Source organism: Coregonus clupeaformis, chromosome 14 (assembly GCF_020615455.1).
Source record: "Coregonus clupeaformis isolate EN_2021a chromosome 14, ASM2061545v1, whole genome shotgun sequence".
NCBI lineage: Eukaryota > Metazoa > Chordata > Actinopteri > Salmoniformes > Salmonidae > Coregonus > Coregonus clupeaformis.
The window spans coordinates 3,472,370-3,486,527 of NC_059205.1; the positions used below are offsets into that span (position 1 = coordinate 3,472,370).

Below are 14,158 nucleotides of genomic sequence, written 5' to 3' on the forward strand. Positions count from 1 at the left end.
TATTATCCAAAAATAATTAATAAATAAATATATAAATGCAAAAATGTGCAGTTTTGTCACAACACAATGCCACAGATGTCTCAAGTTTTGAGGGAGCGTGCAATTGGCATGCTGACTGCAGGAATGTATACCAGAGCTGTTGCCAGATAATTGAATGTTCATTTCTCTACCATAAGCCGCCTCCAACGTCGTTTTAGAGAATTTGTCAGTATGTCGAACCAGCCTCATAACCGTAGACCACGTGTAACTTTTGAATGGTAGTGTAGGTACAGACTGGTTGATATATACTGACATATACATATATACAGACTGTTACAGTAGGTACAGACTATATATTTCCAACAGTCTTGAAGGAGTTCCCACATATGCTGAGCACTTGTTGGCTGCTTTTCCTTCACTCTGCGGTCCAACTCATCTCAAACCATCTCAATTGGGTTGAGGTCGGGGGATTGTGGAGGCCAGGTAATTCTGATGCAGCACTCCATCACTCTCCTTCTTGGTCAAATAGCCCTTACACAGCCTGGAGGTGTGTTGGGTCATTGTCCTGTTGAAAAACAAATGATAGTCCCACTAAGCGCAAACCAGATGGGATGGCGTATCGCTGCAGAATGCTGTGGTAGCTATGCTGGTTCATTCTTAATAAATCACAGACAGTGTCACCAGCAAAGCACCCCCACACCATCACACCTCCTCCTCCATGCTTCACGATGAGAACCACACATGGGGAGATCATCCGTTCACCTACTCTGCGTCTCACAAAGACACGGCGGTTGGAACCAAAAATCTCTAATTTGGACTCATTAGACCAAAGGACAGATTTCCACCGTTCTAATGTCCATTGCTCGTGTTTCTTGGCCCAAGCAAGTCTCTTCTTCTTATTGGTGTCCTTTAGTAGTGGTTTCTTTGCAGCAATTCGACCATGAAGGCTTGATTCACACAGTCTCCTCTGAACAGTTGATGTTGAGATGTGTCTGTTACTTGAACTCTGTGAAGCATTTATTTTGGCTGCAATCTGAGGTGCAGTTAACTTTAATGAATTTATCCTCTTCAGCAGAGGTAACTCTGGGTCTTCCTTTCCTGTGGCGGTCCTCATGAGAGCCAGTTTCATCATAGTGCTTGATGGTTTTTGCGACTGCACTTGAAGAAACTTTGAAAGTTCTTGAAATGTTCCGTATTGACTGACCTTCATGTCTTAAAGTAATGATGGACTGTTGTTTCTCTTTGCTTATTTGAGCTGTTCTTGCCATAATATGGACTTGGTCTTTTACCAAATAGGGCTATCTTCTATATACCACCCCTGCCTTGTCACAACACAACTGATTGGCTCAAACGCATTAAGAAGGAAAGAAATTCCACAAATTAACTTTTAACAAGGCACACCTGTTAATTGAAATGCATTCCAGATGACTACCTCATGAAGCTGGTTGAGAGAATGCCAAGAGTGTGCAAAGCTGTCATCAAGGCAAAGGGTGGCTACTTTGAAGAATTTCAAATATAAAAGATATTTTGATTTGTTTAACACTTTTTTGGTTACTACATAATTCCATATGTGTTATTTCATTGTTTTGATGTCTTCACTATTATTCTTCAATGTAGAAAATAGTAAAAATAAAGAAAAACCCTGGAATGAGTAGGTGTGTCCAAACTTTTGACTGGTACTGTATATCAACCAGTCTGGTTGACCCAAGGGGATAATGCTTTACTTATTCATGTTCAGATAATGCCAACAGAGTGCAAATCAAACATCTTACCATCTAGTTGAGACATATTCAGTGTAGGGAGGCTGGGAGCGTATCTCTCTGGCCAACCCAAAGTCAGCTATCTTCACCTGCTCTGGACCCATACAGAGCAGGTTCTCTGGTTTAATGTCACGGTGGAAGTAACCTGGGGAGACAGAGCAGGTTCTCTGGTTTAATGTCACGGTGGCAGTAACCTGGGGAGACAGAGCAGGTTCTCTGGTTTAATGTCACGGTGGAAGTAACCTGGGGAGACAGAGCAGGTTCTCTGGTTTAATGTCACGGTGGAAGTAACCTGGGGAGACAGAGCAGATTCTCTGGTTTAATGTCACGGTGGAAGTAACCTGGGGAGACAGAGCAGGTTCTCTGGTTTAATGTCACTGTGGCAGTAACCTGGGGAGACAGAGCAGATTCTCTGGTTTAATGTCACGGTGGAAGTAACCTGGGGAGACAGAGCAGGTTCTCTGGTTTAATGTCACGGTGGCAGTAACCTGGGGAGAGGGAACCTATTGACACAATTTTATCAGTAGAGCATTTGATGAGAGGGAACTGTTGAATATCAACCACTGCATCCCAATTCAGTTTCTTCCCATTCTACCCAAAGTGTGCACGTTTTCTTACACCAATCCAATCTCTTCAAGTGGATTGAACGAACAAGGTCACACTTCAGGGTAAAGGGGGATAATCAGAGCTCCTGCTGAATTATCTCAAGATCACAAAGACTCTAAAACCCACCAGACACACTGAAGACAAACCTTAACCACCAGACACACTGAAGACAAACCTTAACCACCAGACACACTGAAGACAAACCTTAACCACCAGACACACTGAAGACAAACCTTAACCACCAGAAACACTGAAGACAATCCTTAACCACCAGACACACTGAAGACAAACCTTAACCACCAGAAACACTGAAGACAAACCTTAACCACCAGACACACTGAAGACAAACCTTAACCACCAGAAACACTGAAGACAATCCTTAACCACCAGACACACTGAAGACAAACCTTAACCACCAGACACACTGAAGACAAACCTTAACCACCAGACACACTGAAGACAAACCTTAACCACCAGACACACTGAAGACAAACCTTAACCACCAGACACACTGAAGACAAACCTTAACCACCAGACACACTGAAGACAAACCTTAAACCACCAGACACACTGAAGACAAACCTTAACCACCAGAAACACTGAAGACAATCCTTAACCACCAGACACACTGAAGACAAACCTTAACCACCAGACACACTGAAGACAAACCTTAACCACCAGACACACTGAAGACAATCCTTAACCACCAGAAACACTGAAGACAAACCTTAACCACCAGACACACTGAAGACAAACCTTAACCACCAGAAACACTGAAGACAATCCTTAACCACCAGACACACTGAAGACAAACCTTAACCACCAGACACACTGAAGACAAACCTTAAAGTGACAGGAGGGGAATGAGAGAGAAGACTCATTACCATGTTTATGTACAAACTCTAAACCAGACCATAATATTTCTTATTTCATTCTCAGAAAACATCCTGTCTTCTCTGGCAGCGGAGAGGAGGGAAGGAGACACAGGAGAGAAAAGATAAGGACACGTAAGGCAGAGAAAACTGTGTCCTCGAGGGTGAGTGATACCAACAACCATGGGTATGACTGATTTGATTGATTCAATTAAGAGAAACCGAGGCGCTCTTGTGAAAACCTTGACTATAGTCTTTGCTGTCCTGACATGATATCATCATAGACAACTATCCGTGCATTTAGGTTTGGTAATGGTATCACTCACACCTCTCCATCCCCCAAAGGTACAAGATAAACTAAGTCATCCCTGGCCTGGTGGATGTTATCATGTTTAGTAGTCATATTTATTTGATCAGGGAGTCCCATTGAGACTAAGGCCTCTTTTTCCAAGGGAGCCATGCATGAACACAATTTATAAAATGTACAACATTCAAATATACATAATAAGAACATACAATACTACAAGCAATTTAAGAAGAATCACATTCCTCAACACGGAGGTCCTCCATCAGAAGAATCCCATTCCTCAACACGGAGGTCTTCCATCAGAAGAATCCCATTCCTCAACACGGAGGTCTTCCATCAGAAGAATTCCATTCCTCAACACGGAGGTCTTCCATCAGAAGAATCCCATTCCTCAACACGGAGGTCTTCCATCAGAAGAATCCCATTCCTCAACACGGAGGTCTTCCATCAGAAGAATCCCATTCTTCAACACGGAGGTCTTCCATCAGAAGAATCCCATTCCTCAACACGGAGGTCTTCCATCAGAAGAATCCCATTCCTCAACACGGAGGTCTTCCATCAGAAGAATCCCATTCCTCAACACGGAGGTCTTCCATCAGAAGAATCCCATTCCTCAACACGGAGGTCCTCACTCAGAAGTACTCCATCAACAACTTCAACTGCCCTGGAGGCACCAGAGAGCTCTACAGATCATTCCATATATGGGACAGAAACACTAAAGGCAGATGTACCTATCTCAGTGGAGATTGAAGGTATGTCTGTAATTTAACAATGAAGTCAGGTATGGTTGAAGTTTGCACAAGAGGGCTTTATAAACAAAAAGAGAGCAGTGCATTGATCTACGAGACTTGAGGGCCGGCCTACTTTCTGATACAGAATGCAGTGATGTGTACTGAACCTATCACCGTAATAAAGCGTAGGGCACTACGGTAAACTGCGTCCAATGTCTTCAATACAGTAGAAGCTACATTCATATAGACTATATAATAATATATAATATGCCATTTAGCAGACGCTTTTATCCAAAGCGACTTACAGTCATGCGTGCATACATTTTTGTGTATGGGTGGTCCCGGGGATCGAACCCACTACCTTGGCGTTACAAGCGCCGTGCTCTACCAGCTGAGCTACAGAGGACCACTTAAATCACCATAGTCTAAAGCCGTAATGAATGTCGACTGAATGATCTGTTTTGGGATATTTAAGGAAAGGCCCTATTCCTATAAGAGAAGCCAATACCCATACCAAGCCCATATCTAGCCCATATCTAACCCATATCTAGCTCATACCCATATCAAGCCCATATCTAGCCCATATCTAACCCATATCTAGCTCATACCCATATCAAGCCCATATCAAGCCCATATCTAGCCCATATCTAGCTCATACCCATTTCTAGCTCATAACAAGCCCATATCTAGCTAATACCCATATCTAGCCCATATCTAGCTCATACCCATATCTAGCCCATATCTAGCTCATGCCCATATCTAGCTCATCCCATATCAAGCCCATATCTAGCCCATATCTAGCTCATACCCATATCAAGCCCATATCTAGCTCATACCCATATCAAGCCCATATCTAGCTCATACCCATATCAAGCCCATATCTAGCTCATACCCATATCAAGCCCATATCTAGCCCATATCTAGTTCATACCCATATCTAGCCCATTTCTAGCCCATACCCATATCAAGCCCATATCTAGCTCATACCCATATCAAGCCCATATCTAGCCCATATCTAGCTCATACCCATATCTAGCCCATATCTAGCCCATACCCATATCTAGCCCATATCTAACCCATATATAGCTCATATCTAGCCCATACCAAGCCCATATCTAGCTCATATCTAGCCCATACCCATACCAAGCTCATATCTAGCCCATATCTAGCTCCTACCCATACCAAGCCCATATCTAGCCCATATCTAGCTCATACCCATATCAAGCCCATATCTAGCCCATATCTAGCTCATACCCATACCAAGCCCATATCTAGCCCATACCCATACCAAGCCCATATCTATATCAAGCCCATATCTAACCCATATCTAGCTCATACCCATACCAAGCCCATATCTAGCTCATATCTAGCTCATACCCATATCTAGCTCATACCCATATCAAGCCCATATCTAGCTCATATCTAGCTCATACCCATATCAAGCCCATATCTAGCTCATACCCATATCTAGCTCATACCCATATCAAGCCCATATCTAGCCCATATCTAGCTCATACCCATACCAAGCCCATATCTAGCCCATACCCATATCTAACCCATATCTAGCTCATATCTAGCCCATACACATACCAAGCCCATATCTAGCCCATACCCATACCAAGCCCATATCTAGCCCATACCCATACCAAGCCCATATCTAGCCCATACCCATACCAAGCCCATATCTAGCCCATACCCATACCAAGCCCATATCTAGCCCATACCCATACCAAGCCCATATCTAGCCCATACACATACCAAGCCCATACCAAGCCCATATCTAGCCCATACCCATACCAAGCCCATATCTAGCCCATATCTAGCCCATACCAAGCCCATATCTAGCCCATACCCATACCAAGCCCATATCTAGCCCATACCCATACCAAGCCCATATCTAGCCCATACCCATACCAAGCCCATATCTAGCCCATACACATACCAAGCCCATATCTAGCCCATACCCATACCAAGCCCATATCTAGCCCATATCTAGCCCATATCTAGCCCATACCCATACCAAGCTCATTTGTCAAGTCGGTACTTGTAGTAGCTACACTACCAAAGGTGCTAAGTAGAACCATATAGCGTTCTTCAGTTTGTCTGCATAGGGGAACCCTTTTTGGTGCTAGGTAGAACCCCTCTATGTAGGGTTCTCCATAGAAACCCCTGTAAATGGTTATACTTACAACCCTCTGAAGGGTTCTACCAAGAACCCTTTTATAATTGAAGAGTTCTTCCTAGAACACTATATGAACAGTTCCACCAACCTTATTAGCCTTTAAAATCTAACTCTTTATGACAATAGATTACATATATCATAAGGCCTTTCTTTGAGGGCCTAGTTATACCTTAACACAGTGGTGTTAGGAAACTCCTGGTTTACAGGCCACATCAGGCCTGCAAGTCCCATTATGCTTCCTTGCAAAGTGATGTGTAATTCCTAATGGAATCCAGCCAGTGAGGATATCCAACAATTGCATTCAGAATGACTGCCAGGGTAGGTAAGATTCACCAATGAGATTACCTGTCCTAAATCATCTAATGTGGAACAACCAATCTCAGTAACGGGTGCAATAAGTTCAACTACTAACAGTTTGGATTCGTTTAGAAAAATGTACGTTATTTATCTTTGTGTAGCATCCGATTAATCAACCAATCAATGTACTTTACATGCAAAAACACAGATATTGAAACAAACAATTCTGAAAATCAAACTGCAGTAGAGCATGCTGGGAAATATGATAATGATGGGCGTGGTTTTCAGTGTTTTACTCTACACAGAGTCAAAATGACAATCACACTCAACTCTGGTTATGAACACCAACACGGGGGTTATTTTACAATTAGCTGTATACCACACAACACACTGCTGGTTCACTGCTGGTTCACTCATTCTCCATTCTATTCTCCTACTCTCTGCAACAACAACAACAAAATCACAGAAAATACTCATTAGAAATAAATAAATCATGGCAAAGATATCAACTATGTAAAATGATTAAGGGTATACCAGATACATGCACAAATATTCCCATGTAGGTACAGGTTAAAACACTCACACCTATCTTTTTTTAAACTGATCAGATGACTCAACTCCTGATGTTAAAGTTTAAACACGGAGGTAAACACTAATGCTCAAGCACTATTTAAAAGAAAGAAAAATCATCAAAGAACCCTTCCTCCCAGAAATTATTCTTAGGATGTTAAAGGTTCTAGGTAGAACCCTTTGTCTTCCATAAAGGGTTCTAGGTAGAACCCCTTGTCTTCCATAAAGGGTTCTAGGTAGAACCCTATCCCTCCTCAAATAACCTTTTTTTGGAACTTTTTTCTCTAAGAGTGTAGCCAATACATGATCTACTGCTTGAATAGTTATTAACAGCATTCCTTTCAAAGATAATATTGACAAGCGGATGATTTTGTATGTGACTACAGCGTTGTGCAAACATTCAGAATCGACTACTAGTAGGCTATGCATTGTTATCATATTGTAGCGAACGGAGGGGCAGGGAGCGAACCCAGGTCGCTGGAGTGAAAAGGCAAAACACCCTACACGTCGCGCCAATAGGGTTAACCCACTTGGTGGGAATTTTAAATGTGGCTCATTATGGAGGATCGCTACAATATTCAGTCTCAGTGTCTCTTGTACCTTGAGTGAGAAGTCTCTAGCCGGGCTGGGGAACCTACCATGTTTATGGATAATGGGGAACCTACCATGTTTATGGATAATGGGGAACCTACCATGTTTATGGATAATGGGGAACCTACCATGTTTATGGATAATGGGGAACCTACCATGTTTATGGATAATGGGGAACCTACCATGTTTATGGATAAAGGAGAGTCCATGTAATATCTGAAACATCATGTTCCTGATCACTGACTCAGGGAACAACCTCTGTCTGGAAAGATGAACATCAATACATTTTACATTTACATTTTGGTCATTTTAGCAGGATGCTCTTATCCAGAGCGACTTACAGTCAGTGCATTGGAGTTAACCGAGCTAGGTAAGACAATCACATGTCACAATCATTGTGAGTAAAACTTTTCCTCAATACATGACACATGATGACTCAATCAGATCATACTTAGATAGGAACACATAGGAACGCTCATAGACAAAAGGTCTCATTTCAACAGCTACAGAGAAATGAGTCATACATGCATCCATCTGAACTGTCCAATTAGTAACAGACTGCTATTAACAAACTACTATTTCCGGGAAAATAACTAGTAACTAACTACAATTAAAATAGTTAATTCTTCCATCTTTCATTCTTTCTCATTATCTAATTGATATCTTTCATCAATAATATTGATGAGTGATTGATCCTACCTGTCCTTCATCAGCTGGTAGAGGTTTTCCTTCATGTACTCAAAGACAAGGTAGAGGTGGTCCTTCTCCCTGACCACCTCCTTCAGCTTCACCACGTTGGCATGGCTCAACTTCTTCAGAGACTGCAAACATACATATAACATGCACATGCCATTGGTTTGTCTGAGTGACATTAGCTAACGTACAACATATTTATACTCCTGTGTCAATCAGGAAAAGTTGCACTGAGTGTAATTGCGTCAGATGCTACATTTACAGTACGTTACGTAGAGTTTGTGCATGAGAGATTACCGAGTGGTGTCATGGTTTTACATTGTTTTCTGACATGAGAGATTACCGAGTGGTGTCATGGTTTTACATTGTTTTCTGACATGAGAGATTACCGAGTGGTGTCATGGTTTTACATTGTTTTCTGACATGAGAGATTACCGAGTGGTGTCATGGTTTTACGTTGTTTTCTGACATGAGAGATTACCGAGTGGTGTCATGGTTTTACGTTGTTTTCTGACATGAGAGATTACCGAGTGGTGTCATGGTTTTACGTTGTTTTCTGACATGAGAGATTACCGAGTGGTGTCATGGTTTTACGTTGTTTTCTGACATGAGAGATTACCGAGTGGTGTCATGGTTTTACATTGTTTTCTGACATGAGAGATTACCGAGTGGTGTCATGGTTTTACATTGTTTTCTGACATGAGAGATTACCGAGTGGTGTCATGGTTTTACGTTGTTTTCTGACATGAGAGATTACCGAGTGGTGTCATGGTTTTACGTTGTTTTCTGACATGAGAGATTACCGAGTGGTGTCATGGTTTTACGTTGTTTTCTGACATGAGAGATTACCGAGTGGTGTCATGGTTTTACATTGTTTTCTGACATGAGAGATTACCGAGTGGTGTCATGGTTTTACATTGTTTTCTGACATGAGAGATTACCGAGTGGTGTCATGGTTTTACATTGTTTTCTGACATGAGAGATTACCGAGTGGTGTCATGGTTTTACATTGTTTTCTGACATGAGAGATTACCGAGTGGTGTCATGGTTTTACATTGTTTTCTGACATGAGAGATTACCGAGTGGTGTCATGGTTTTACATTGTTTTCTGACATGAGAGATTACCGAGTGGTGTCATGGTTTTACATTGTTTTCTGACATGAGAGATTACCGAGTGGTGTCATGGTTTTACATTGTTTTCTGACATGAGAGATTACCGAGTGGTGTCATGGTTTTACATTGTTTTCTGACATGAGAGATTACCGAGTGGTGTCATGGTTTTACATTGTTTTCTGACATGAGAGATTACCGAGTGGTGTCATGGTTTTACATTGTTTTCTGACATGAGAGATTACCGAGTGGTGTCATGACTCCGTAGGTAGAGGAGTGGGTCACAAGTGGTAGTGAAGAAACCAAGAGACAATTCTGAGTGAGAACAAGCTTTTGGGACATGATCCCCAAGTGACCTGTGAACCGTTCTGAGTTAATAAATCCCCTTCTTTGAGTGCTGCACTGCCCTGTCTAAGGACAATCGTGAAAATCTAAAGCTGGCCCTTTATGGCAGTAACTGAACATCAACTTAAATCACAGGGGAAGATATTATTTTACCCCAGGGCAGAGAGCGTCAAAACCTTTGGCATTGGGGTGCTGGCTGGTCCAAATGTTTTGCGACAGAGCTTAAAGTTTTAAAATGACATGGTGGTTTTAAATTGCCTTAGGATGCATTCGAAATGGCAGCCAGTTCCCTACATATTGCACTGAGCCCTGGTCAAAGGTAGTACACTATAGTGAATAGGGTGCCATTTCAGATAGTGCTTCGTACCTTGACTTCTCGTAAGTTCATACACTCATCCCACGAGTAGAACTTCCTCTTCATCCTGAGAGAACAAATAAGCATATTTTAATCTAAGTTTAAGGAGACCTTTAATATCTATTAGATGGTAATATAATCGTAATAACATTACACATTGATATACTTCCTATTATGTGGATGGATGTTCATAATAATAATAATAATATGCCATTTAGCAGACGCTTTTATCCAAAGCGACTTACAGTCATGTGTGCATACATTTTTGTGTATGGGTGGTCCCGGGGATCGAACCCACTACCTTGGCGTTACAAGCGCCGTGCTCTACCAGCTGAGCTACAGAGGACCACTTCATGATATGAAATAAACCTGAGTCAGGTATTTTGGACCAGTTCATGATATGAAATAAACCTGAGTCAGGTATTTTGGACCAGTTCATGATATGAAATAAACCTGAGAGGTATTTTGGACCACTTCATGATATGAAATAAACCTGAGTCAGGTATTTTGGACCAGTTCATGATATGAAATAAACCTGAGTCAGGTATTTTGGACCAGTTCATGATATGAAATAAACCTGAGTCAGGTATTTTGGACCAGTTCATGATATGAAATAAACCTGAGTCAGGTATTTTGGACCAGTTCATGATATGAAATAAACCTGAGAGGTATTTTGGACCAGTTCATGATATGAAATAAACCTGAGAGGTATTTTGGACCAGTTCATGATATGAAATAAACCTGAGTCGGGTATTTTGGACCAGTTCATGATATGAAATAAACCTGAGTCAGGTATTTTGGACCAGTTCATGATATGAAATAAACCTGAGTCAGGTATTTTGGACCAGTTCATGATATGAAATAAACCTGAGAGGTATTTTGGACCAGTTCATGATATGAAATAAACCTGAGAGGTATTTTGGACCAGTTCATGATATGAAATAAACCTGAGTCAGGTATTTTGGACCAGTTCATGATATGAAATAAACCTGAGTCGGGTATTTTGGACCAGTTCATGATATGAAATAAACCTGAGTCGGGTATTTTGGACCAGTTCATGATATGAAATAAACCTGAGTCGGGTATTTTGGACCAGTTCTTATTCGATGTATCTAGCAGTCTACTGGCATTACTTCCTGAGACCTATAGTCTCTGATAACGACAGCCTCACAGAACCCCAATCCCAAATTTGTAGATTTTTTTTCATTTAAAAAGTTGCTTCCTTCCCTCCCAGCATTCTTGGGTGACACCACTGATGTGCTAAAGATGCTTGAGAATGTCAAAGTTCAATCTAATGATATACTTTATAACTATGGGATGTTTCAAGTGTTTATACAAACAAGCCCCACCCACGCAGGAGGCCCAGAAACCCTCTGCCACTTCCTAGATCCACGCCCTGGAGGTCTGCTGCCCCCTTCTGGTTTTATTTTTGACATTAACCGAAATGGCGCTCCCTATGAACTATTTTCAATATGCTGGCTGGTTTTACCTCCAAAGCCAGGGAACAGCGATGGATAGCGGCGTTTGGGCCAAATTGTGCTGATTTGTGTATGGGTTTCTGGGAAGAAAAAATATTTTACTCTAAAGCGTTATTTTCTAATATTGTCCTGTGGCGCCGATACGTTGATTATATTCTGGTAGTCTGGAGGGGCACAGAGGAGGACTTGAGTAGATTTGTGTTATATGCCAACTCTACTAATCCCCATTTATAATTTACATTAGAGCATTGTACTTCCTCTGTCAATTTACTCGACCTAACTGTTTTTAAAGGTGACGGTGATACGTTTGAAACGACTGTTTTTCATAAACCTCTCAGTAGGAACACGCTCCTAAGCTATGATAATAACCATCATAGACCTCTAAAAGCAATATTCCTACTGGTCAATTCCTTAGACTAAGGCGAAACTGCAGCAAATCAAATGATTTTTGAGACAAAAGCTGAAATAATGAAAAAGAGGTCCCTGGAACGCGGCGGCTCCAGTGACGGTCTCCTCAACGTGGCTCATAAACGAGCACGAGAGAATGATGAAGCTGCCCTCCTCACTAAAAAAGACAAACGTGAGAAATCTTCTAGGGTTTGTTTTTACACCGACTGAATACAACCCGTCTGCAGGGCAGACCACTGGCACATTCAACCACTGGCACATTCTCTTCAACCACTGGCACATTCTCCAGAGTAACCCCTCGCTCAAAGACTTTGCGTCTAACCCTCCCCTGATGTGCTTTAGGACGGGTCGCAGTATCAGAGACCGTGTCGTTCCGAATCCCGCGCCTGCGCCCTCTACCAGGTCCCCCAGTGGGTTTTACCGCTGTGGTCATTATACACATTGTTCCAACTCAAGTGCTACACAAGTATTCTATCACCCACGTTCGGGGGATGGAATTGTAGCACAACACATGTTGTTTACATGCCCAAATGCCCATGTGGGCTTGTTTATACTGGTCAGACGAAACGCGCGCTCAAATTAAGAATAGCTGAACAGGAAACAGCTATCCGCAGCAAAATTTGGCCTATGCGATCGCGCGGCATTCCGTGAATGCCAATCATGGCCCTGCGTCTACCTTGAAATTATGGGGAATTGAGAAAGTTTCTCTTTCCTCCAGAGGTAATGTATGGGGAGGAGTCCTGAATGTATGGGGAGGAGTCTGTAATGTATAGGGAGGAGTCTGTAATGTATGGGGAGGAGTCTGTAATGTATGGGGAGGAGTCTGGAATGTATAGGGAGGAGTCTGGAATGTATGGGGAGGAGTCTGGAATGTATGGGGAGGAGTCTGGAAGGTATGGGGAGCAGTCTGGAAGGTATGGGGAGCAGTCTGGAATGTATGGGAGGAGTCTGGAATGTATGGGAGGAGTCTGGAATGTATGGGGAGGAGTCTGTAATGTATGGGGAGGAGTCTGGAATGTATGGTGAGGAGTCTGGAATGTATGTGTAGGAATCTTGAATAATGATCAAACTCTTGCTTGAATAACCTGTGAAGTTGCTATTACTGACAGTATTGATATTATTGACATGTTTGATTGACATGATGAGTGGGACACTCCCCTGTGAGGGTGTATAGGTGCCTCCCACATTTTTCCTACTCAAGGCTCTGATGAAGGCGATTCATGCCAAAACGTAAGCCGATTATTTATTTGTTCCGTCAATAAATCTATCAGATTTATGCAGAAACAGATGCTCCTTTTTCTTTACTCTCCCAGATAGTCACCAGTTGAAGTATCCTGAGGTAAGGAATGATAGTCACCAGTTGAAGTATCCTGAGGTAAGGAATGATAGTCACCAGTTGAAGTATCCTGAGGTAAGGAATGATAGTCACCAGTTGAAGTATCCTGAGGTAAGGAATGATAGTCACCAGTTGAAATATCCTGAGGTAAGGAATGATAGTCACCAGTTGAAGTATCCTGAGGTAAGGAATGATAGTCACCAGTTGAAGTATCCTGAGGTAAGGAATGTTTTGGGGATTTTCAAGTCCCTCAGTCGAGCACCTGATTTCCCCTTTTTTGTTTAAGCCGGGCTGAAGCGCGTTTGGGTATACCTTCTTTCCATTCGTCTACCGGTACTGTTTCCTTGGGGTATTTGTGGACCGAGCTATAAGACACTGACCTTTCCCATCACATTCCAGTGGCAACACAACATGCTGCACTTTCACTGATTTCCCCGTCGTCAGTGGTGTCACCTTGCACTACAGTCTTACATTTACACACACTGCTAGCAGAGTCTTCCTCACACATTCATTATTGACCTCCTCCCAAAACCATGAC

The 14,158-nt window shown here is 42.2% G+C and overlaps 1 protein-coding gene across 1 annotated transcript in view; it reads right to left on the minus strand.

The window, feature by feature from the left end:
• The window catches only part of LOC121580551 (serine/threonine-protein kinase MAK), a 67,713-nt gene that overhangs the window by 25,964 nt on the left and 27,591 nt on the right, over positions 1-14,158 (minus strand). Inside the window, exons 4-7 of the mRNA XM_045224628.1 lie at positions 10,411-10,465; positions 8,595-8,716; positions 8,078-8,157; positions 1,752-1,884 (exon numbers count right to left, since the gene is read on the minus strand). Of these exons, the coding sequence (XP_045080563.1) occupies positions 1,752-1,884; positions 8,078-8,157; positions 8,595-8,716; positions 10,411-10,465 (390 nt within the window). The remainder of the gene's footprint in view (positions 1-1,751; positions 1,885-8,077; positions 8,158-8,594; positions 8,717-10,410; positions 10,466-14,158) is intronic.